Here is a 24129-nt window from a genome sequence, read left to right on the forward strand (position 1 = left end):
CAGTGGTGCAATCTTGGCTCACTGCAACCTGTACCTCCTGGGTTCAAGCAATTCTCCTGCCTCAACCTCCCAAGTAGCTGTGATTACAGGCATGCACCACCACAACTGGCTAATTTTTGTAGTTTTAGTAGAGACAGGGTTTCACCATGTTGGCCAGGCTGGTCTCAAACTCCTGGTCTCAAGTGATCCACCCACCTTGGCCTCCTAAAGTGCTGGGATTAAGGCATGAGCCACCGTGCCTGGCCATATTTTTTAAACTTATATAAAAACTAGGATATTTATCTTTTCATTTATAATTTGTGATAGTTCCTTTTATATATTCTTCTTATTAATTTTTAATTCTTATATGCTTTTCAAAAACCTTCCAGCCTATGGTCATCTTTTAACTTTGTCGATGGAGTCTTTTGCATAGTGTTAGATTTTAATGTCTGTAAATTTAATAATTTTTTCCTGTATGAACTGTGATTTTATTTTATTTAATTTTTTTAGTTTAGAGACAGGGCTTTGCTCTGTTCCTCAAGCTGGAGTGCAGTGTCACAATTGTAGCTCACTGTAACCTATAACTCCTGAGATCAAGTGATCCCCTTGCCTCAAGCTTCCTGAGAAGTTAGGACTACTGGCATGCACTACCATACCTGGCTAATTTTTAAATATTTTGTAGAGAGAAGGTCTCTCTATGTTTCCCAGGATGGTCTTAACTCTTGGCCTCAAGTAAGCCTCCCACCTTGGCTTCCCAAAGTGCTTGGATTACAGGTGTGAGCCACCATACCTGGCCTGAACTGTAATTTTTGTTTTGTTTCTTTCCCTCTTAATGTCAGATAGTTTTCTATATTTTTTTCAAAAAAAAGATTTTTTTTTTTTTTTTGAGACAGAGTCTCACTTCTTTGCTCAGGCTGGAGTGCAATGGTGCGATCTTGGCTCACTGCAACCTCTGCCTCCCGGGGTCAAGCAATTCTCCTGCCTCGGTCTCCCCAGTAGCTGGGATTACATGCATGTGCCATCACACCCGGCTAATTTTTGTATTTTTAGTAGAGACGGGGTTTCACCATGTTGGCCAGGCTGGTCTCCAACTCCTGAGCTCAAGTGATCGTTCCACCTGGGCCTCCCAAAGTGCTGGGATTACAGTCATGTGCCACTGCACCCGGACTGTTTTCATTTTTTATACAAAAATGTTCAATCCATGTGGAATTTATTTTTGAATATGGTGTGAGGTAGGCATAATCATTTGATGCTTTTTCCACAAGCAGTGGTCTCAGATTCACTTATCAAATTGCCCTTTTTTTTCCACTGATACATAATGCAACATCTCTCATATATCATTTCCATATATGTGAAGATGCGTTTCTGGGTTTTCTATACTCTTTCATTGGTCACTTTGTATAGCTGTGTCAATAACATGCCAATTAATTTCTATAGCTTCAAAAAAATATAATGCTTCCTATACTGTACAAGTTGTGTCCTCCATCAGAACACCAGGGTAGAGACTGAAATCCAAATCCTGCTTGATATACCCAGACATAAGGCTGTGTCTACCTAGAAGGCGGGGCACTTTTTTCTAATTCATAGAAAGACTGCCTGCTGGGTAAACTATATGCTTTCAGGGCTCCCCGCTTTCATCCGAGGGGTACTTTTTCCTTCTTGGGAAATTGATAGAGAAAGGCTACTACATACTCTGAATGGAGGTCAATTGGACATCCAAAAGGACAAGATGGCAATTCTCCCATTTTGTCCTTCTTCAAAAGTGTCTAGTCTATACTAGGCCTTTTGATCTTGCTGAAATCTATGTAAATCTTGTTGAGAATTTCACTAATCTTGCATTGTTTTTTGTTACTTTGTAGAGAATTGACATATTTTTGAATTTAATTTTCCCATTAATTAATGTGATATTAATAATTTATTCATGCCTTAATGCCTTTTAACATAGTTCAATAATTTATTCATAAAGGTTTTGTAAATATTTGTTAATTTATTTTCAAGGTTTCTCTTTCATTGCCATCATACACACACACACACAATTGCACTTTATACTTGTGCATCACTCATGTTTAGGAACACAATTTTTTTATAATGATGACATTAAAAAATACTTATTGGTCATTCAAAGTGAATTTCCTTTTCAAAACCTTAGTTTATTATTTTTTTTCCTGGTCTGTCTGTGGCGTAATACCCTCCTCCCAGTGATTTATAAGAACTTTTGAAAGTTGAAGGCAAATTGTGTTTCATCATATGTATTTCAAATTTTTTCTTCCAGTTTGCCATTTGACTTCTAGTTTCATTATTGGGTATTTTTTCTTTGACTGCAGAAAATTTAAATTTGTTGGAGTCACATATACTACCCTTATGTGATTTCTTTTTTGTTTTTATGTTTCCTTATTCAAGATTATATAACTATTAATTTATATTTTATTTCTGAAGTTATTTTTATTTAACTTTTTAATCTATTTGATGCTTGCTGTAATTAGTAATGTCAGTCTTATTTTTTTCTTTTCAGGAAGTTAGCCAAGTTTTCTAGCACCCTTTTATTCTCCACTGAACACTGCTTCCACCATAAATTCGTGCTTTACTTCATTTTCAGGCTTGTTAATTACCTGAAGAGTTGATAAATCTTGGAATTTCAGTCAATCAATTAAACATTTTTGAAAGCTAAGAGAATACTTTACCTTAACACTGCAGTAGTTCATGGGAGAATGCTCCCAACAAATAATTCATATTTTCATACTGCCTACTCACAGTCTGGCCAATATAGAGTAGATAATAAATAGGCAATAGATCGATGAATGAATTGTGGAAATTAGGAGACATCTTTTAATTTAGATTTATTTTTCTTTGGAAGGGAGGTAGGTTTTAATTTCTTGCAAGGTTGTAATTCAGTAGAACAGGAAGGGAGAAACTAATGCAGAGGAACAGAAGGAATGCATAAGATGGAGAATGCCTAGAAATGTTTGAGACATTGATTAAGTCATCAGAAATGGAAACAAGTTTAGAAACAACTTAGAAAATAATACACTGTAGGTCTGATAAATATTGTAAGATTGGGAGTTTTTTGTTAAATTACGGAAAATTTTATATAGACAGAATAGTAGAACAGACCACATGAACCCATCTCTTATTATCTTCAACAATTATCAGTTCAAAAATTATTATCGTTATCTCTACCTCCACACATTTCATCTTTTCCTCCTCCACTGGATGACTTTGAAACAAATCCTAACCATTTCAACTATAAATATTTCAGCATGTCTCTGTAAAAGTTGAAGACTCTATCACAACAAGACATAGACCCAATATCCAGGTTGAGTAGGAATTTGCTATCTTGCTAATCTAATGAATTAACAAAGTCTAGAGCATTCTTACTAAAGTGGTAGAGCATGAAGAACCTTCTACCTGGAGTTAGGAGATTTGCTGGGTTGAATTACTGGCTCTCAACTTCTCACCTCTGTGACTCCAGCAAAGCTTTTCACTTCTCAACTCCAGATCTCAGTGTCCTCATTAGTGAAAGAAGGATACATAGTAGTAGTTGTATCCATTTCAGAATTGTCATCAGGATTGAAGTAACAGATGTGAAAACAAAACTAAAATTGAGAAGTAGTAACTTCCAGTCCAATCCTCTTCTTTGTAAATGACCTTGAGGACAGACACATCACCTGAAGGATAGATCATCTTTGCCTAGCCTTGTCTACAATGTTCTTGCTAGGCTTCTTTTCCTAAAAACACATTACTTAGGTACTTAACAGAACAAACAAACAAACAATCAAAAAACAAAACCAAAAAACTTTGGGGTTATAGACACCCGTACTCATAAGTATTTCTGAACACCAAGAGAGGAGTATTTAGGTTTGCTTCTCTCACCTTTTCACCTTTCATTTCATGTACTCTGTCCTTTGTCTCAGTTCTAATAGCTCTGAGAGCTGATTACTTTTCAGGTGTCCCAAGTATCAGAACCCTGCCTAGTGCAACTCAAATTTCCAAAAGTTAATTTAGTGGCCTTTTGGTGACCAGAGCTTCAGATAACTCACAGGGAAACTGTTTATTTCCTCTCCCACTAACAGTCACAAAAAATCATAAAAAAGACAGTAGCGGGGGCAGTTTTGATGGCTAACCTCTCTCTCCATCCTTTGGGGGAAATTGCTCATCTCCCTATAGGGGGAACTCTAAAGACAATGTATTCGTAAAAGGGGCCATCTAGGCGGTGTCCTTTTTTCCCAGCGCCCTGATTTCTATTCTTAGATCTGGAGATAGGCGGCTTTCATTTTTCCTGCTCCCAGTTCCCAGACCTTCCGTGGGGCCGCAGGATTCCCGGCTGGCGGGTAGCGGAGGGTGGCCGGTCCGGCTGCGCACTGCGCGCCTCCGCTGCGGGGCTCCGGGCCTGGGGACTCGGGGGAGTCCGCTGAGTCAGTTTCTTCCTGGGCGACTCCCGGCCGCGCCGCCGCTGGGGTGGAATCTGGTCCCAGGAGGCGGCGCCCGCCCGGGGTCCGGTCTAGGCGTGCGTGGGGGCCACGGTCACGGTCATCCCGGCCAGGCCCGGCTCCAGCAGCCACACGGCCGCAGCCAGAGTTCTGCGCGGCCCGTTGCCTCGGCAGAGCCTCTGGGAGGCTCCTGAGCTCGTTTTGGGGGCCTGAGTGGGGGAGGAGGAAGCCGAGCCGGAGGGCTCCGGAGAGGGAGGGCAACGCGGGGCGGGGAGCCGCCGCCTTCTCATAAACAGGCGGGCGTGGGGGCGGATGGGGCCCGCGGGGAGCGCTGGCTGCGGGCGGTGAGCTGAGCTCGCCCCCGGGGAGCTGTGGCCGACGCCCCTGCCGGTTCCCTGAGCCGCGGCCGTTCATGCCGGGAGGGCGGCGGGTTGGAAGCAGGGGCCACCATGGCTAGTGGCAGCTGTCAGGGGTGCGAGGAGGACGAGGAAACTCTGAAGAAGTTGATAGTCAGGCTGAACAATGTCCAGGAAGGAAAACAGATAGAAACGCTGGTCCAAATCCTGGAGGATCTGCTGGTGTTCACGTACTCCGAGCACGGTAATCACTTGAAAAGAAACTGTGCTTTTATTTTTGCAAACTTTCTCCCCCTCCTCACATTTGCAAACTTTGTCCTTCTCCCCTTGACGCTGCTTAAACCCGGACTCTTAAGGAGCCGCAAACCCCCATATCCTTTCCTTAGGGCGGAAAGCAGGTGAGAATTCCAGGAAGGTCTTCACCTTTTTGACTTTTCTCCCGTTTTCAGACTGAAAAGGAAAGGGGGTGCTGTGGATTGTGACTTTGCTTCTTTTCCCCACCCACTTGTTTTCCAGCCTCCAAGTTATTTCAAGGCAAAAATATCCATGTGCCTCTGTTGATCGTCTTGGACTCATATATGAGAGTCGCGAGTGTGCAGCAGGTAAAGGCATTGTTTTCACTTCAACTCATCCCCCTTCTGTTTGGAAGGAGACGTTTTACTGGCAATGTTAATATAGCCGAGAGTTCTTGGTTATTCCCGAAATTTGGCTTGAGGAACCTCTGACTGTGATTTTAAGATGGGAACATTGTTAAATCATTAGACAATGTAAACGGGATGAAGAGCCCCAGTACGTGTTCCCTGAGTGTCTTTAAGAAGTAACTTTATAAAACTAACAGTATGGATGGTGGTAGAAGGAGGATAAAAATGGGTTCGGGTTTAGTCTCGTTATTGGCAAGATGAATTCATTAGTGTTTAGACCTGACTATTCCAAGAATCTTCCCAATACAGAGCATGTCCTAGATGAGAAGATTATGAATAGTTTGGAAAAGGGGAATAATTAATAGTGATAAAATGCAACTTTGTCACTGGCAAACTCTTGTAGAGTTCCACACTTTTGAAAATTCAAAGACAGATTTCTAGCCTTTAGTTGCAGTATACCTTGTAGTATCTAAAGAAAGTGATATCTTATGAGACCCTCATAATTTGCAACTGTTGTCATATAAAATGCATGTAAAAGTGAAACTTTTACAATCTGTACCATAGGAAACCCAGAAATTTGCTATATACCTTGGATATATATTTTTTTAAGGGGGCCATTTTTTAAAATGGTAATAAGAATGATTTACAGTCAAAACAAAATTATAGGCCAAGGTGATAAGTTCCTCCCGAGCACTTAGAGATTTGGGGAACTGAAATCAGTTTTGTCATCTGCATGTTAACTCATGCAGAGAAAGAGAACTGGACTTTGAACTCCTTGGAGGTGCATTCAGAAAGCCAATGTTTCTTAATGGTTGAGAGGCTTGACAGACATAAGGCATCTCAATCTTTAAATTGGTGTGGGTCTCTCTTTATCTTGATGGTTATCTCTGTATCTAGCTGTATCTAGTCCGGGTGACCCAACTAGCTTCTTCGATATGAGGACATTTACATCTGGAAGAAATATTTTAATTTGTTTTCAACTGTGAAATATTTTCCATCTGACTATTATAGATTTTCACGCTGCTATCAAACCAAACCAAGAAAAGATGGAGGTATAATAAAGATGCTGTTCTTTTAAGACTCAAAGTCAGAATTTTGCCTGTGGAATATGAGTCACTTTTTGGGCAGTGGCCTACTGTGCTTCCTGCTCTGCACCACGTCATCCCTTCTTACTTGTCTCTGCTTTGGTGTTCAGAAGTGCCTGATTCTGGCCACCTTCATTCCCTAGACTCTGTACTTGATAGAGTCACTCATGCTTGATACCTCTCGGGGCAGTCAGATCCTGGGTAGGTGTTTTGGTCTACAGGGTCTAGATAAGGCAATGCTTGACTTGAGAACCCAAGAGAGCCTGGAACATGCTACTTAATTCTTAATTTTAGAAATTGCTCCAGCCTGAGCATACTTGTCCGGAGTAGTTATGAGTGTCACTTAGTATTTCTGCCCAGAGGGTACCAGAGGCAAAGTATGCTGGAAAATAAGGAAGAGTCTTTTTAAAAGTAATTAATTACTTTTTTGGATATATCATAGTTGTATATATTTTTGGGATACATATGCTATTTGATACGTGTATACAATGTGTAATGTTCAAATCAGGGTAACTGGAATATCCGTCCCCTCGAACATTTTTCTTTGTGTTGGCAACGTTACAATTCCTTTCTTCTAGCTATTTTAAAATATGCAATAAATTATTAACCATAATTTCCCTGCTATACTATTAAATATTAACTTAATTGCTTGTATCTAATTATATTTTTGTACCCATTAACCACCTTCTCTTTATCCCTCCCCATCCTTTCATTCCCAGTCTCAGGTAACCACCATTCTACTCTCTGCCTCTGTGAGATCCACCTTTTCCGCTCCTACATATGAGTGAGATTATGCAGTATTTTATTTCTGTACCTGGCTTATTTAATTTAATCTAATGACCTCCAGTCCCACCCATGCTGTTGCACATGACAAGATTTCATTTTTTATGACTGAATAATATTCCATTGTGTATGTATACCACATTTTCTTTTATTTTTAGTTAAGTAATTAATTTAGAGACAGGGTCTCACTCTGTTGCCCAGGCTGGAGAGCAGTGGTGTGATCAAAGCTCACTGCAGGCCTGAAATCCTGGGCTGAAGTAGTCCTCCTGCCTCAGCCTCCCAGGTAGCTAGGACTATAAGCATATGTCACCATGCTCAGCTAATTTTTTTTTTTCCTTTTTTTACTTTTTGTAGAGATGGAGTCTTGCTATGTTGCTCAGGTTAGTTTCAAACTCCTGACCTCAAGCAATCCTCCTGCCTTGGCCTCCATATTTTCTTTGTTAATCTGTTGATAGACATATAAGATGATTCTGTGTTTTAACTATTGTGAACAGGGCTGCAATAAACATGGGAGTTCAGATATATCTTTGATATACTGATGTTCTTTTTTTTTGGATATATACCCAGCAATGAGATTGCTGGATCATATGAAAATTCTATTTTTAGTTTTTTAAGATACCTCCATACTGTTTTTCATAATGGCTGTGCTACTTTATATTCCCATCAACAGTGTACCACCATTCCCCTTTTTCTGCATCCTCACCAGCATTTGTTATTTTTTGTCTTTTTGATAATAGCCATTCTGCCTGTGGTGAGGTGATATCTCACTGTGGTTTTGATTTGTCTCTCCCTAATGATTAGCGAAGTTTAGGATTTTTTTTCATATACCTGTTAGCCATTTGTCCGTCTTCTTTTGAGAAATGTCTATTTGGATCTTTTGTCCATTTAAAAATAAGGCTTTTTTTTTTTTTGCTGATTGAGTTTTTTAGTTCCTTATGTATTCTGGTTGTTAATCTTTTGTTGAATGGATATTTTGCAAGTATTTTCTCCCTTTCTTTATGTTGTCTCTTCACTTTGTTAATTATTTTCTTTGTTGTGCAGAAGCTTTTTAGCTTGATGTAATCCCATTTGTCTGTTTTTGTTGTTGTTGCCTGTGCTTTTGAGGTCCTACCCCAAAAATCAGTGCACACACCAATGTCCTGTAGCACTTCCCCAGTGTTTTCTTCTAGTAGTTGCACAGTTTCAGGTCTGAGATGTAAGTCTTTAATCCATTTTGAAATGATTTGTGGATATGGTGAAAGCTGTGGATCTAGTTTCCTTCTTTTGCACAGCCAATATTTGATTCTCACTGAAATCTCACTGCCCTCTTGGAAATCTTACCGGATGTTTTACTCTCATAGCGAAGTGAGAGTAAGCTGCTCACTGAGGATCAAAGAGCTTGGGACAGACCTAAGACTCGTCTTCTCACACCTTCAAAATCTCTTTCCATCATACAATCTACTAGCTGCTGAATTCGCAAGCTTTTTATGCAAGCTAGTAAAAAGCAAAATGGTTTGATACAAATACTGTGGCCATGCTAGGTACAATGACATCAATTTAAATTATCATTCGTCTTACCAAGGGGATGTAGAAAGGGGTCTCCTACTGACATTTTAATACTCACTTAAAAGTAGTATTTTTCCTTCAGATTTCTTTGTATTATTAGTATAATCACTGTAAGTATCCTTTACTGCTTTATATGTTGAATTAGCTGAAAGTGCCAAAACAAAAACTCTTAATGATGAATTTAAGGTATTAAGGTAAATTTCTCCTTCACTTAATTTAATAGTAATTCTTAATTACTATTTAAAATAAAGATTAAGGTTTGTTTCTAGATGCCATTTAACATGATATTCCGGACCGTCAGTTTTATTCTCAAAGTTTGTTTCATATTTTATTAATGTTTCTTCATAAATGACAGTCTTTAGAAAATTGACAGTTGGGCTTGGTGCTTGATAGTTTTCTTTTCCTGCCCATCATTTCACTGTGCTCCTAAATTTTACATCTCTTTATTCTCAAGGTTTCAACCTTTGAAGAAGGGGAGCAAAATAAATGAAAGTGGCTAAAATTTTTTCTTTAACCCCTAGACTCTTTCCTGTTGTGCATTAATTACATGCCTGAGTTTTTAGAATAATTATAATAAAGTAAAACTACCAATTTAATTGTATTGTAACTGTGCAAGATGGGAACCTTCTATCTTAGAAAGATAAGCTTTTAATTGAATAGATTAATGGATCAATTGTTACCTCTGCTTTGCTGCCAGAGATTCTATTTAATCACAGAAGTTCCATGTAGTGCTGGAGAGCTCAGTTGCCTGAATCTTTCTGCAAAGCACTTACTGATACTGTTGCTTCACCAACCAAAACAAACAGGTTTTTCCCTTGAGTCAGCTTTGTAGGTATAGAGATGAGTTTGGCATCCTATGTGACTTTTGTTTTTTGTTTTTTTTTTATACCACCAGAAGCTGTTCAGAATGTTATTTTCTTAAATAGTTTGGAAAAAAGTCTTGATGTATTTTATGAAAGCACAAAAATAGTCAGTTTCTATGACAGCTGGATTGTCAACGTCTGTTCAGCTTACGTGGAGGAGGATGTCCTACTTAAGTAGTATAGGTAGAAATAGCTGTCAGAAATTGCTGCCTTTGAAAGCAATTTGAAATTATGTAAAAGGAAGTATGACGAAATAAAACAATTTATGTTTAATCTGGAAAAGATCCAAAAGCAATATTGTAAAGAGATCTTGAGTAATCATTTTTATCTTGCTAAAATAGCCGTTGTTTACTCCTGTAAATGAGTAAGAAACTTGTGTCATTATTCCTTATTGGATGCATATAGAGTTCTCACCTTGTCATTCAACTCCTTGCAATATTCAACTTTACTTATGCATCCAGCCTTATCCCAAAATAGCCTCTTCCCTGTAGCAGCTTCCTTATCATGTAGCAGCCTACTCTCCTCACCGCTCATCAGTTCTTATACAATCTGGCTCAAGCTCTACCTCTTCATATTATATTCTTCTCTGAGTAATTTCAACTCACACTGAGTCTTACTTTCAGTATTTCTATTACATTGGTATTTATTACACATCACACTTAGGTACTTTTCCATTGGTCTCTAGAGGGTACATATATATGCACTTTCTCTCTTTTTTTTTTTTTTGACCATGTCAAGTATAGTTCTATAGTATAATAGAAAGAATTGGCGATCCTTTACATTTAGAGAGGAGTCTGCCGTAGGAAGGATAGGTTAATTTTCATCTCCGGTTTGAAATCAGGACTTTCAATTTTTTTTTCCAGAGATAAAGAGCAACTTAGTCAAGTTGGCATCTTGTAAACAGACTGAGTGAAGATATACTTAAAATGCATCTATAATTTCATATTTTATTTTGAAATGTGAAAGAGCCTACTAGGGGTGTCTGTGAGCTCTAGACCTTATCAATTCATTCTAGAGAAATCTAGAGGGAGCCATTGAGGAGTTCTACCTCCTGTCTATATTACAGAGCTCTTTCTCTTTTTCTCCAATCAGTTGTAGATTCAATTGCTAAAAATGCCACGTTTCTTGCCTCTATTGTTCTAGCTTCATTACTTGGGTAGCAGCCATTCTGATAACTTACATTTTGCTACTAAAATCTCCAACTTCCCCTAATCATTATAAGCCACTTCATTTTTTCCTATAATTAAAATTTTAAATATGTGAAGGAAATTCTGTCAGGTAGATATGACTTAAAACCTACCAAGGGCCAGGTGCAGAGGCTCACGCCTGTAATCCCAGCACTTTGAGAGGCCAAGCCAGGAGGACTGCTTGAGCCCAGGAGCTTGAGACCAGCCTGGGCAACAGAGTGAGACCCCTGTCTTCACACACACACACAAAAAATTAGCTGGGTGTGGTGGCACATACCTATAGTCCCAGCTACTTGGGAGGCCGAAGTGGGTGGATCACCTAAGGCCAGGAGTTCTAGGCTGCAGTGATCTATGATTGTGCCATTGCACTCCAGCCTGGGTGACAGAGTGAGACCCTATCTCAAAAACAAAACCAAAACCAAAACCAAAAAAGAAAAAAAAAACAAGTAAAAAAAAGTACTAAGGATCCGGTATAGCCATTCTTGCACTTAATAATCTTGGTACAACCTCTAAAACTATTTTTTATAGTTTATTTTATTTTGCCTTATTTAGACAATTGGCATGTCTATTTTCTTCATAATTTAGAAATTATATATATTTATATATAAATTATTATATATTATATATAATATATATAAATTAAATTATATATATATGTATTTGAAATGGAGTCTTGCTCTGTCATCCAGGCTAGAGTGCAGTGGCGCAATCTTGGCTCACTGCAACCTCTGCCTCCCGGGTTCAAGTGATTCTCCTTCCTCAGCCTCCCGAGTAGCTGAGATTACAGGTGCCCGCCATCATGCCTGGCTACTTTCTGTATTTTTAGTAGAGACGGGGTTTCACCATCTTGGCCACATTGGTCTCGAACTCCCGGCCGAAATGTTGTATTTTTTGTATGTCTTTCTGGTGTGATTTTTGGAGAAAGGTGTATCCTAAGAATATGGCTTGCTTTTGTTTCTTGGTAAGCATTTTAGGGTATCATTTTGTTGTATAACCATTATTTACAAGTGAGATAAGCATCTATTCCACTAAGATTGAAGAGATTCATGTTTGACTGAGTATGTTCTATTAACATTCTTTAAAACATGTCAATATATGTCTTTCTTGTTTTCAGGTGGGTTGGTCACTTCTGTGCAAATTAATAGAAATCTGTCCAGGTACAATGCAAAGCTTAATGGGACCCCAGGATGTTGGAAATGATTGGGAAGTCCTTGGTGTTCACCAGTAAGTATGATAGATATGTAAAACAAACTGCCTTGAGTATTTATCTATACACATGACAACCTTCCCTTGAGACATTGTATTTGCAATCCAAGGCTACTCTTGTGGAATTCTTTAAAATACAAATATTTTTCCTTGAGTCAATGATTCACATTTATAGAGAGCTTTAAACTCAGAAGTTTGATTTAGCAAACATTTAAGGTGACATGTCAGAAGTTATTATTTTAATAATATAATCATATAGTTATAAAACTGGTTAAGTTGTAGATTTTTGAAGAGTACTTTTGAATTCAAATCATGAGGAGATTTTGCCTTTTAATAATAGAACTGATACAAACCACTAGTTCTTAAAAAAATAGGAACTGAGAAAAGTTAGTTCTGTAAGTAGTAATTTGAAAGTTGATGTTCTACTGTCCTTAAATAGTACATTTATATATATTCGTATATATACAGTAAGTTTAAACTATGGCTTTCAAAAAGAGTAAGAAAGAGGAAATTACCTTTCAGCACATCTGCAGCCAAATCTTGACAATAATTTTACCAGCTATGTTTTTGCAGTTTGCAGCATAATGACTTCTTAGATGAGACTACTTCCTTAGCCGTAATTAATTAAGAAAATATTTTCTCAAGAAGAAATGTATTTTCCAGGAAAATACATTTTGGATAGCTTTGTTTCTTGACAGTTAAAAAATATCTTCTAAGCTACTCGGGAGGCTGAGGCAGGAGAATCACTTGAACCTGGGAGGTGGAGGTTGCAGTGAGCGGAGGTTGCAGCGAGCCGAGATTGCACCACTGCACTCCAGCCTGGGTGACAGAGCGAGACTCTGTCTCAAAAACAAACAAACAAACAAACAAACCTTTTGTCATTAACTTTAAATATTTTTTATACCTAATGTGGCTTTTCTTTATCACAGAAAAGGAAATTGTGAATATTTTTTGGCTTCCAATGGTATATGGTTTATGAAAATTTAATTTATGAAAAATTTTTAGGTGTTTGTATTGCTGATCAGTATCAAGTAGTGCTGTAAATTTAGACAAATTAGAGCTATGTGTTTGTCCATAAGTGAACATATCTGTGCTTATACATTTTCCCCTCTGACATATGTGTTGCTCTTCTTGTTTTCAGTACATAAAGGGTGTGTTTTGGAAAGAGCATGTTTACGATTAATTGGAGTTCTCATCTTCAATCTAATCTCTGTAATTCTGTGTGTCAGTTCTAAAGTATACAGCATTTGATGAGGAATTACTCAAAATATACCAGTAATTAGGAATTGTAACTTTAAGTGTCCCTTGGTTTGGTTGAGAATTTCCAGGAAGTCCAAAGATGAGCCAGTCTATAACCTCAGGGAGTGTTTGGGAAACTCATCTAGTCATATTCCTGCACAAACCAACTGTTCAAATTAAATTACATAAATGTTTATATAGGAAATTTCATTCACTCACTCACTCATTCACTCACTTTGTTCATCCAGTCATTCATCTTCCATTCACTGAATGTTTTTGAAGCCCCTCCTGTAGGCCAGAAACCATGCAGTTGTGAAGAAGATAGACACACTGCTGTCTCCAGTGGAGTGTTATTAGATCACTCCCAGCAAAAATTGATTGTAAAACAGATTTCTCTTTTTTCAAGGCCTTTTCCCTCCAAAGACTTACCAGTACTGAAGAAAAATTTCTTCTGTGGTGATAAAGTCAGGAATTGTGGGAATGGTACAGGGAGAGGTAGGGGAAGGGTGATTAGGAGGAAGGCTGGCAGAGAATCGAAGACTGGCTTCATTCAGGTCCTCCAACTGCCAAATGGAGATTATGCCACGTTTCTTGAATACATACAAAGCTCTAGATGTGGCCAGCTCAGTCTTCTCCCAACAATGTAAAGCCAAACAATGCTGTGCAAGAATAGACTAGAGATTATATTTTGGGATTAATAACATAGGGATTAAAATCTTATCTTGAACTAACTAAACATTTGAACTAACTAAACATTATTGATATGCTAAGTTCACTTTTTTTTTTTTTTTTAAACAGAGTCTTGCTCTGTCGCCAGGCTGGAGTGCAGTGGCGTGATCTCGGCTCACTGTAACCTCTGCCTGCCGGGTTCAAGTGATTCTCCTGCCTCAGCCTCTCGAGTAGCTGGGACTGCAGGAGTATGCCACCACGCCCAGCTAATTTTTGTATTTTTAGTAGAGACAGGGTTTCATCTTGTTGGCCAGGATGGTCTTGATCTATTGACCTCACGATCTCCCCGCCTTGGCGTCCCAAAGTGCTCAGAATTCAGGCGTGAGCCACCGCTACTGGCCCACTTTTTAATATATCATTAATTTCTCTTTTAAAAACAGTAGCAATCAATAATTTAAATATTCAAATTAATTCTTAATTTTTATACACTAACATCTTTATTATAGCTCTCTATATTTTAATATATCAACATGTCTAAGATAATTTATAAATTTACATCATATATAAAAATGGGTTTGCTCTCGATGTATATAAGGCTTCATGATATTTTGAATATGGAGTTGGGTGAAAATAGTGAATCTGAATATTAGAATTTGAATATTTATTGGAAAATAAGTAGTGCTTTTAACTTTTTAAATGAGACACATGATAGTTCCCTGTTGATTTTTTTTTGTTTTTTTACCTTTATTAAAGTATAGTTGACAATTAAAAATTGTTTATGTTTAAGGTATACAATTGATGATTTGATATATGTGTACATTGTGAAATATTCACCACAATCAAGCTAATTAAAATTCCCTGTTAGTTTTTATAAGCCTAGTTCAGGTTTGTAGAAAGAAACAAACACACATGGCCAGGCACGGTGGCTCACACCTATAATCCCAGACTTTGGGAGGCCGAGGCAGGAGGATCACTTGAGCCCAGAAGTTTAGACCAGCTTAGGCAACATAGCAAACCCTGTCTCTCCAAAAAAGAATGAAAAAATTAGCCTGGTGTGGCAGCATGTACCTGTATCCCTAGCAACTCAGGAGGCTGAGGCAGGAGGATTGCTCACTTGAGCCCGGGAGTTTGAGGTTTCAGTGAGCTATGATTGCACCATTGCATTCCAGCCTGGGTGACACAGCAAGACCCTGTCTCTAAAAGCAGACAACAAAAACACATGAGCTTCACTGTAGGGAATTAAATACAATGAGAGTAACAAAAAATAGGGGAGCAAAAAAATGTAAATAAGCAAACTTCCGAGTATGATATTTCATTCTTATCTTGATTTCTGTTTTTAACTCCAGATTGATTCTTAAAATGCTAACAGTTCATAATGCCAGTGTAAACTTGTCAGTGATTGGACTGAAGACCTTAGATCTCCTCCTAACTTCAGGTAATATGTGTATATGTTTTTCGTGTTGATTCAAATTAAAAAGAAATTGATACCATTAACTAAATGTGTGTTTTTTTTTTAAAGATCAGGATTAGGGTAGCTTGATTTAAATGTCCTAAAATTGCATCTGTTTTTAGACCTAGTGATGGGACAGCCATAATGTAATCTAAATATCAGTTATTTCCAAAATTCTTTCTGTTTCCATCTCTTCTCCTTATCTCTTTTCTCTATACTTTGGCTCTCAAAAATCTCATTCAATAACTTGGTTTTAAACATTACCTTATATATTATCCCCAAATCTCTGTTCGTAGTCCAATGTTTGCTCCCAAAATCTGGACCCACATCTCATATTCCCCCTAGATTGGTGGTCATTCATGCCCTTGCCATTATTACTTCTTTCTACATATATATCTTTAATAAATTTTCTATAATATATGTTCCGGAGAATGCCATAGTAGTTGCATTTTGAAAATACATAGCATTACTTCTTGAGTATTTGCTAGATGCCAGGCTTCACAAGTGAAACGCTTCACATGCTTTTAAACACCTAAACCTGAAAACACCCCTTGAGATAGGGATTTTATCTCAGTTTTCTAAGTGAGAAACACTGAAGTGCAGAGAAGTTGCTTTGGCCACTAAGAGGTAAAAACAGGGTCTGATTCTCCATGTCAGGTTCCTTCCCTGAGAAAACTTAGGCCTGGAAGATAACGGACCTGAAAACAAAAAATCTTGAAATGATGCAACAGTTGTGGGCACTGCTGTGCTGGACACTGGCTATTATATAAGGTTCCGAGAAGAAAGGCTGCTCACAGGGGGCTAATCTTGAAGGGCTGGGAGGAGTTTCCTTCCATGTAGGGGAGGGTTTTTTAGGTTGAGAGAAGTATGGGTGCAGAGGCCTGGGAGGATAGCATGAGAGAGGCTGGACATGTGATTGGGAAGGTTTGAATTGTCCTCATCAGTCCTGCTAAGAGAAATAAAGACCATGCTGGAGAAAGAGGAAGATGAGAGTATGAGGGAAAAACAAGAAGGTACTCAACATTTCACTACAGCTTTTTATGACCATGTTGTATGGCATGCTCTAACAGTCTTAACCATGATTTAATTTAACCTCACCCTTGGGAGGCATTTTTTTTTTTTTGACAGAGATTCATTCTCCATTTGGCGATGGACAGGAAGATGAGGGTTTATTAATATGAAAAATCTCCCAACACTGGAATATATTAAAGTTAGCCTCATACAGTACTACTACTCCTATTCCAGTATGATTATTTTTATTGACAGAATAGATGCTGTTTGTGTTATGTTTTAGATTATGATAGGAGATATTTGGTATAGTAAAAGGCAAGAGTATGACATGGAGTTAGTCCAAGTACAAAGAGATACCAAAAAAAAACTTCAGTGAGGAGCAGAGTTTAGCATATTTGGAGTGAAGACAATGTGTGGAAGGAAAGGGGCTGATAGATACATGTACTATAGTCAGTTGTGTGAAGGGTCTTGTTTTTCATACTAAGGATCATGAGAAGATCTTAGTAGATTCCAGCAAGAGATTTGCAAGACCACATTTGTGTTTTAGAAATATAATGCAATAAACTAGTCGGGTAGAAATTGGGGCCTATAGAGCAATTAAGCAACTGTTTTTGCATTCTAGATGAGAATGCCAAACACAATAGGAATGAAGATGCCTTGTTCAAAAGGAGTTTTGTTCAAAAGGAATCTTCAAGATGTGTAGGAGATATACTTAAAGGACTTGGTAATGAATTGATTTGTTGTTTGGACAGAGAATGAGTAGAGAAAGGAGGGTGGAAGAAGGAAGATGACTCAGGAGTTTCTCTTGGGTAGCTATTGGATTATGGTGTCATTGATGAAGACAGGGAACAGGAGTAGGCCAGGTTTGGGGTACCTGTGGAATATTCAGATGTTGTCTAAAAGGCATAAGAATGTATTTCAGATGTTTGGGGCAAGTTGTCTAGGCTAGAAGTACTGACTGAGACTCATAAAATTATAGTAAAGTGAACTGGGAGTTTATCTCATTTATAAAGATCTAGAGCTTGATAAGTCTAACATCTAGGGCAGTTAAGCGGTTTATCAATAAACAAACAAACAAACAAACAAGAAAACCATGGGTCTACAAACCATTCACAGTCTTCATGTAAAAATTAATTCATGTAAAAATTAACACGTTAAATGTTAAAGCAGCTCTTTACTCAGAGCATATTATTCTCTTTAAAATAGGTAAAATCACCTTGCTGATATTGGATGAAGAAAGTGATATTTTCATGTTAATTTTTGATGCCATGCACTCATTTCCAGCCAATGATGAAGTCCAGAAACTTGGATGCAAAACTTTATGTGTGCTGTTTGAGAGAGGTATTTTAAAATGTCAAATTCCTTAAAGTATATATAAGAAAAAAAGGCTTATACTGGGAAAAGTAGAACACAGTTATAACAAGAAGAAGGTTTCTAAAATCCTACTATTTATTAAGAAGTGGGAGTTGTCTGTCAAGGGTGAGGAATGGGGTTAATTCAGAAGTATTTCTTGTTTTGGTGGAGTGAATTTCATTCATGGGTTATAAATCATGCCACTGGAGTAGACTTTCTTCAATTGCTTAACAAGGCATAAGGTTTACTTTGAAAACTGGATGTGTGGGTGTTATGAAAGAAAAAATAAAACTGTGAAGCCAAGCATAGGTTACATCGGGATTATGATGTTGAGTCATCACCAGAAATCTTAGAAATTGCTAAAGGCCCTGCATAAAGAGCCTGGAGGTTTACAAAGTGTCCTTCAGGAAAAAGACTAATATGCATTTCATAGCCTGGCCCTGAGATTGATAACTGAGATTATTATGTAATTTTAGAGTTGGTTGGAGTCCTTGTTTAGTCTTTCCATTGACCTTAGGAGGAAGTGGGTCACAGCAGTGAAGTGAGCATTCTGCCTGAGGACACAGAGCTTGTGACAGTACAGTTCAATTAGCAATTATTTTGAGAGCCCTTTTTGTATCATTATGAGAGCCAACTGTGCTAGGGGTTTAGATAAGAATGATTTATGTGGGCCCTGTGTCAGTTATCAGTTTACCAGTCTAATTTCTTGCAGTTCCCAGAATGGGATAGATCACCTGATAACTGTTGAATTCCCTGTCTCCTCCCAGGATTATAAACAGCTTATAGATAATTATAATACACAAGAGTAAACAAAATGGATGAGAAAATGGGTGAAGGGACAATAATATAAAGCTAGATTAAGTTTACTGTGTTCTTAAGGTCCTGCATATTTATAAAGGGGTGGGCCAGAAATTTGTCTGTTTGCTTCCTATCTGACAAAGAAAAGAGGTAAATATCGGTGGTTACAAAGTTCCTTAAGATAAAAGTAAACCTATTATTCAGAAGAAGCAATTGGTCTCAGGGGAGATCTGAGAAACATCTTCCTATGGGTTTTCCTGGATGAGACAATAAAGGACACACATTTTGCAAGGAATACAAAGTGTACTGCAGCGAGGGTGACTCTGTCAAAAGTCAGAATAGCATGGGCCTGGTACCCAGCTCTTTGATAATCATAAACCATGAAGTAGAAGATAGTTTACAGCGAGTACGGAATTCCTTCAGGCTGTCATGTATAAATGTTCTATCTTGCAACTAAGCTTTTGATGACAATTAGGATACAGTTTGAGGTTCTATTGTCCTTCAGGGTCTGTAATCTTCTGTGTGGAAGTTTAGGGGCACATTCTTCTTCCTGGAAGGAGGGCTAACATCATTTTATCACCATCGTTGTTTAGTCCATCTAAGACACTGGAAGTAGATCATGGAATGTTACAAAGAAGAATGTTACTCAATAGAAAAACCATCAGTGCTGAGAGGGTTATGACTATAAATGTAGAGTAGAAAAATTTCTGATTTTTCCAGGAGTATCAAGTTCTCCAGGACTCAGGGGCAATTATAAAGTTAATTTTCAAAATTTGAAAGTGTACTGTGGAAACTAGACCATAAAGTGAGAAAGTTCCATGATATTCTTCACTTGTTAGGAAAACTTAACTGATTTCACATTATATTATAGGGACACTCTGGAATAAAATTAAAAAAAATTAATGTTGATCACTTAGAGTGCTGTGTTTTCTAACATATTTCTGGCGCCATTCTCAAGCTAGATAAACTATAATTTTATGCATGGTTTTGAGATTGTTGCCCAATAACAATGACTCCAAATGGAACTTACCGGCTTGATCAAATGACTTTAAATATTTTTGCTGTCTGATGGAAAACTACTAAGATAGAGTATTTCAAAGTCTGATTACTTGCCATTTGCTCAAGTTGATAACTCTTGAACTGAAACATTTAGCCAAGCTGCCCTTCAGCAGCCTACCATTAATGCCTCCCTTTTAAATATTGCAATATGTGCAGCTCCAGTTGGCCATCTTTATTAGTCACTGTCAGTTTTCTCTAGAATTTCCCAAATGAAATTGTAAATAATTTTGTTTTTCCGAGAACTGCTTGCTGACTAGCACTTTTACATTTCAAAACATGGAGTACCTAACATAGGCCAAAACAAAATTATTTTAATCTCCGTAGCTTGTTTTCTCATTATAACATTCTTCGGAAGGGCTGTTTCGCAGAAATATATTTTTTATTTAAGGAGATTACAGTTGATGTATCTCACACAACTATCATGAATATTGTAATTTTTGAATAATTAAACTTTTATATCATCTTTAAGCTTATTCAGTATTTTGTCTTTCATTTTTTAGTCTCAGAGGAGCAACTGATTGAATTTGTTGAGAACAAAGATTATATGATATTGTTAAGTGCGTTAACAAATTTTAAAGATGAAGAGGAAATTGTGCTTCATGTGCTGCATTGTTTACATTCCCTAGCGATTCCTTGTAAGTAGCATTTAAATGTTACTTATTTTTTGTATCTGAAAAATTACAATATATCTCTTTCTGAGTATATTTCAACAATATTTTTATTATTTAGAAACTTGTGGATGCTCAACCCATTCATTAATTTATTCATTTAATTAATTTACATTCACTGATGTTATACTGAAGTTGGCTGTGGGCTTGGTGCCAGAGAAACAATCGTGGAAAATAACGAATGTGTTCCTTACCTTTTCAGAGCTTGTAGTACAATGGGGGACACAGATAAGTACAGAGGTGATTACCGTGTAGGAAGTGATGGCAGATGGCAAAAGTACCTAGAGTTAGGAGAACAAATAGGAAGTGAGGCAATGTCTCTTAGCAAAGATTTAATAAGTAGAGCTTCCTGTGCACGAAGGTGTGAGCTGAAGTGAGAATGCAGGCAAAGTGGCCCAGGCAGTGGGCACGGTTAATGTAAAGATGCTGGAGCAAGAGAGAGCAGACTGCCTTCAAGAAGACAAAAGTGGCTCAGTTAAGGTGTGGGGTTATGAGTGTGCGTGCATGCATGCTTGTGTGCCACTGTGCATGCACATCCCCAAATATCCTATCCGTTTGTGTTTCATTGACAGAGGCAAGGGAGAGCTTGATAAGAGGCAGTGAATGAGGCCAGAGACATGGAGTGGAGAGCATGAAGGGCCTAAAAAGCCACATGAAGGAGTTGGAATTTTATTGTGACTCTTGATTAGCATTTTAATGATGCTTTGAAATTTAGCCACGTTTTTCACCAAAAATATTAATCGGAAGAAATTAATTTGATGTATATGCTACCAATGATTGCTATTAGGCTAAAATAATGGTTCATATTCTGTTTTGTTTTGTGTTAATGGTTCATATTCTGTTTTGTTTTGTAAGTGCCCACTAACACTTTGTATTTCATGTATTACTTGTGTGGGTTTCTACAGGATATACATACGCATTTATCTAGTGATATTTTCATCCTCACACGTGAAGTTTTGAGGATTAGAGTTAAACAATGTAGAGTAGTACCTGGTATGTAATAAGTGTTATAAAATCACCGACAGGATTATTAGACAATATGTATTTTGTATGTGTGTTGTATACTATGTGTAATTGCATTTATGGTTTCAGATGTGGAAATCACCGTGTCAGTCTGAAGGTGTGAGCCTTCAGTGTAGGCAGAGTAAAAACCCAATGCCCTTGTGAAAGAATGCCTTTTTTTGGTGATGTTTATAAAATCACAACGTTTTCTTATCCACAGGAAATTAAACACTGGGAAGTGGGTGGGGCTGAACAACAATAGAGAAAGGCCATGCTTTTACATTTCTCTGAGTCATCACTGCCAACAAACTGAATATATTTTTCATTATACTTTTCCCTGGCTATATTTATTCATTTATTTATTTATTTTGGGCTGACAGTTTTTGGAATCCATTGTTTTCCACCCACATCTGACATAACTCCAGTAAAAATGTGTTGATTCATAATGCAAAAGTCAAAGAAAGTAGCAGCTAAAAATTAAGAAATCAAAAGTTTTTAAAACACTGATTCTAACTGAAAAACATTTGCTTTTCAGTCTTTTAAGTCTATTCTGAGTCAAAGCAGTTCATTTCCTTACGTTATTAAATTTTTTTCTATGTTTAAGCATTATAATATACTTTTTGTGAAAACAGTTGACTAGTTTTGGCTGTGCCAAAACAGATACTAAAATGTTTTGCAAACAGCCTTTTTTTTTTTTTTTTTTTTTTTTTTTTTTTTTTTAAAAAAAAAGAACAGTTAACATTTGATGCAGAGATACACATATTTTCTCCGTGTAGGTTCACACCTCACTCCCTTTATTGATTAATTGCTTTTTCTGGTAGAGTCTTTCTTTCCTTTCTGTTTCACCTGTGCTTGTCCCTAAGACTTATATTTTAATATTATGCCTCCCCTTTTTCCTTCTCCCATCTTTTCTTCCATCTATTTTGGAGCCTTCAGGAAGCTTGATTTTGCTGCCTTGTACATTGGTTGCCCTTCTGGAATGGAGGAAACAGGTCATAGCTGATTTTAACTGTTCTATCTGGTGACATATTCTTCATTTTCTTTCTTATGGTTGGGGAAAAAAAACAATGCAAAAGTCATTCTCCAATGGGGTTGAGCCTCGTTAAGAAATAGACCCTCCAATTTATTTATTTGAAAACTTATGACCAATTCATTACCTTTCCAGACTTTCGTTTTCAGTACTTTTCATTTCATTTTCAGTACTAAAAGTACTCTGAATTTTTCATTTTTTTGATCTTAAGGCTTTAAGCCAAGAAACAGGAATAAAGTGAATTTTCCTTAATGCCAAAGATCAGTCCTACACCCCATTATGTTATCAATGAACAGCACAGTAGTTTTTACAGCTCCTTAACAGAACATGGTGTTTAAATTTGGAAATGCAGTCATTATGCTGCCGTCTATTTACAGTCTATATAAGACATCTTTGTATGCATATTTGAAAGGAGAACATGGTTGCCTTATTGATAATTATGATCTCTTTAAATTCAGGCAATAATGTGGAAGTCCTCATGAGTGGCAATGTCAGGTGTTATAATATTGTGGTGGAAGCTATGAAAGCATTCCCTATCAGTGAACAAATTCAAGAAGTGAGTTGCTGTTTGCTCCATAGGCTTACATTAGGTGAGTTTCTTAGTTAATATGTCATCACACTCTGTATGATATACATATATATAAAACATATATATGCTGCATAATGATGGATAAGCAGCATATTGACATACTGTGAATGAAAATATTGTAAAATCCCAGAAAAAATAAATTAAAACAAAAATAAAATACTGTAAATTACCAAACTGTTCTGCTATGCTTAGATGGACTTTTAAGAGGAATGTCAAAAATAGATGTGTAGAATGTAAAAGAAGTATTATCTTAATCTTATTTTTATCGACGTAGTTCTATAGATGAGTTTTTTATTGTTGAGGCTATATTTAAAATATAATTATGTAAGAATTGATACATACAAAAATATGCATAACACATACAATATAAAGCATAATGCAAATAACTCACTATCCAACTGAAAATATTATATATTTCCAGTGGGGGAAGCTACCCTGGGCTTCTTCCTGCCCTTGCTTTCTCTATAGAGGTTAACACTATCCAGAATTTTGTGTTTACAAATCTTTTGTTTATAAGTATGATTTACTACATTTTCATGTTTCTCTAAGCAAAATTGTTAACGTTTGCCTGCTTTTGCTTCATCAAAATGTAATCATACTGTATGTTGTCCTCTGCAATTTTCAAATATCAGTGCTATGATTATAAGAATCAGAAATATTTTTGCATGTGGTTGCATGTAGTATTCTATTATTTGGAAATACCACAATTTATTTTTCCATTTTTCTATCCATGGACATTTGGATTCTTTCTTGTTTTATGCTACTACTATCTGTGTTAAAGCAGATAACTGCTTTAACAGACCATTTCCTTATGTTATTAATTTTTTTCTACGTTTAAGCATTATAATATACTTTTTGTGAAAACAGTTGATTAGTTTTGGCTGTGCCAAAACAGATACAAAATGTTTTGCAGTCTTTTTTTTTAAAAAAAGAAAAAAAAGAACAGTTAACATTTGATGCAGAGACATACATATTTTCTCCATATATAAATAAGGGTTAATATTTTAAAAAATATTTATTTGCCATTGGTATGTCCTTCTTTGTGAAATACGCAATCTGCCATTTATCAATATTGTTCACAGGATAGTCTGTCTTTTTAAAACCGATTCATAGATTCTGGATAATAATGTTTTGGTGGTAGGTTATATGTATTGAAAATACCTTCCCTTGACTTGTAGCATGTCTTTTC

At 37.0% G+C, this 24129-nt stretch overlaps 1 protein-coding gene across 1 annotated transcript in view; it reads left to right on the top strand.

The window, feature by feature from the left end:
* Positions 1–4720: 4720 nt before the first annotated feature.
* LRRK2 (leucine rich repeat kinase 2) overlaps positions 4721–24129 on the top strand; it is a 142324-nt gene continuing 122915 nt past the window's right edge. Inside the window, exons 1-7 of the mRNA XM_003252300.3 lie at positions 4721–5006; positions 5279–5364; positions 11981–12090; positions 15327–15415; positions 17648–17782; positions 20152–20286; positions 22810–22941. Coding sequence (XP_003252348.1) covers positions 4856–5006; positions 5279–5364; positions 11981–12090; positions 15327–15415; positions 17648–17782; positions 20152–20286; positions 22810–22941 — 838 coding nt within the window. The 5' untranslated portion in view covers positions 4721–4855. The remainder of the gene's footprint in view (positions 5007–5278; positions 5365–11980; positions 12091–15326; positions 15416–17647; positions 17783–20151; positions 20287–22809; positions 22942–24129) is intronic.

Source organism: Nomascus leucogenys, chromosome 11 (genome assembly GCF_006542625.1).
Source record: "Nomascus leucogenys isolate Asia chromosome 11, Asia_NLE_v1, whole genome shotgun sequence".
In the NCBI taxonomy this organism is placed as follows: Eukaryota; Metazoa; Chordata; class Mammalia; order Primates; family Hylobatidae; genus Nomascus; species Nomascus leucogenys.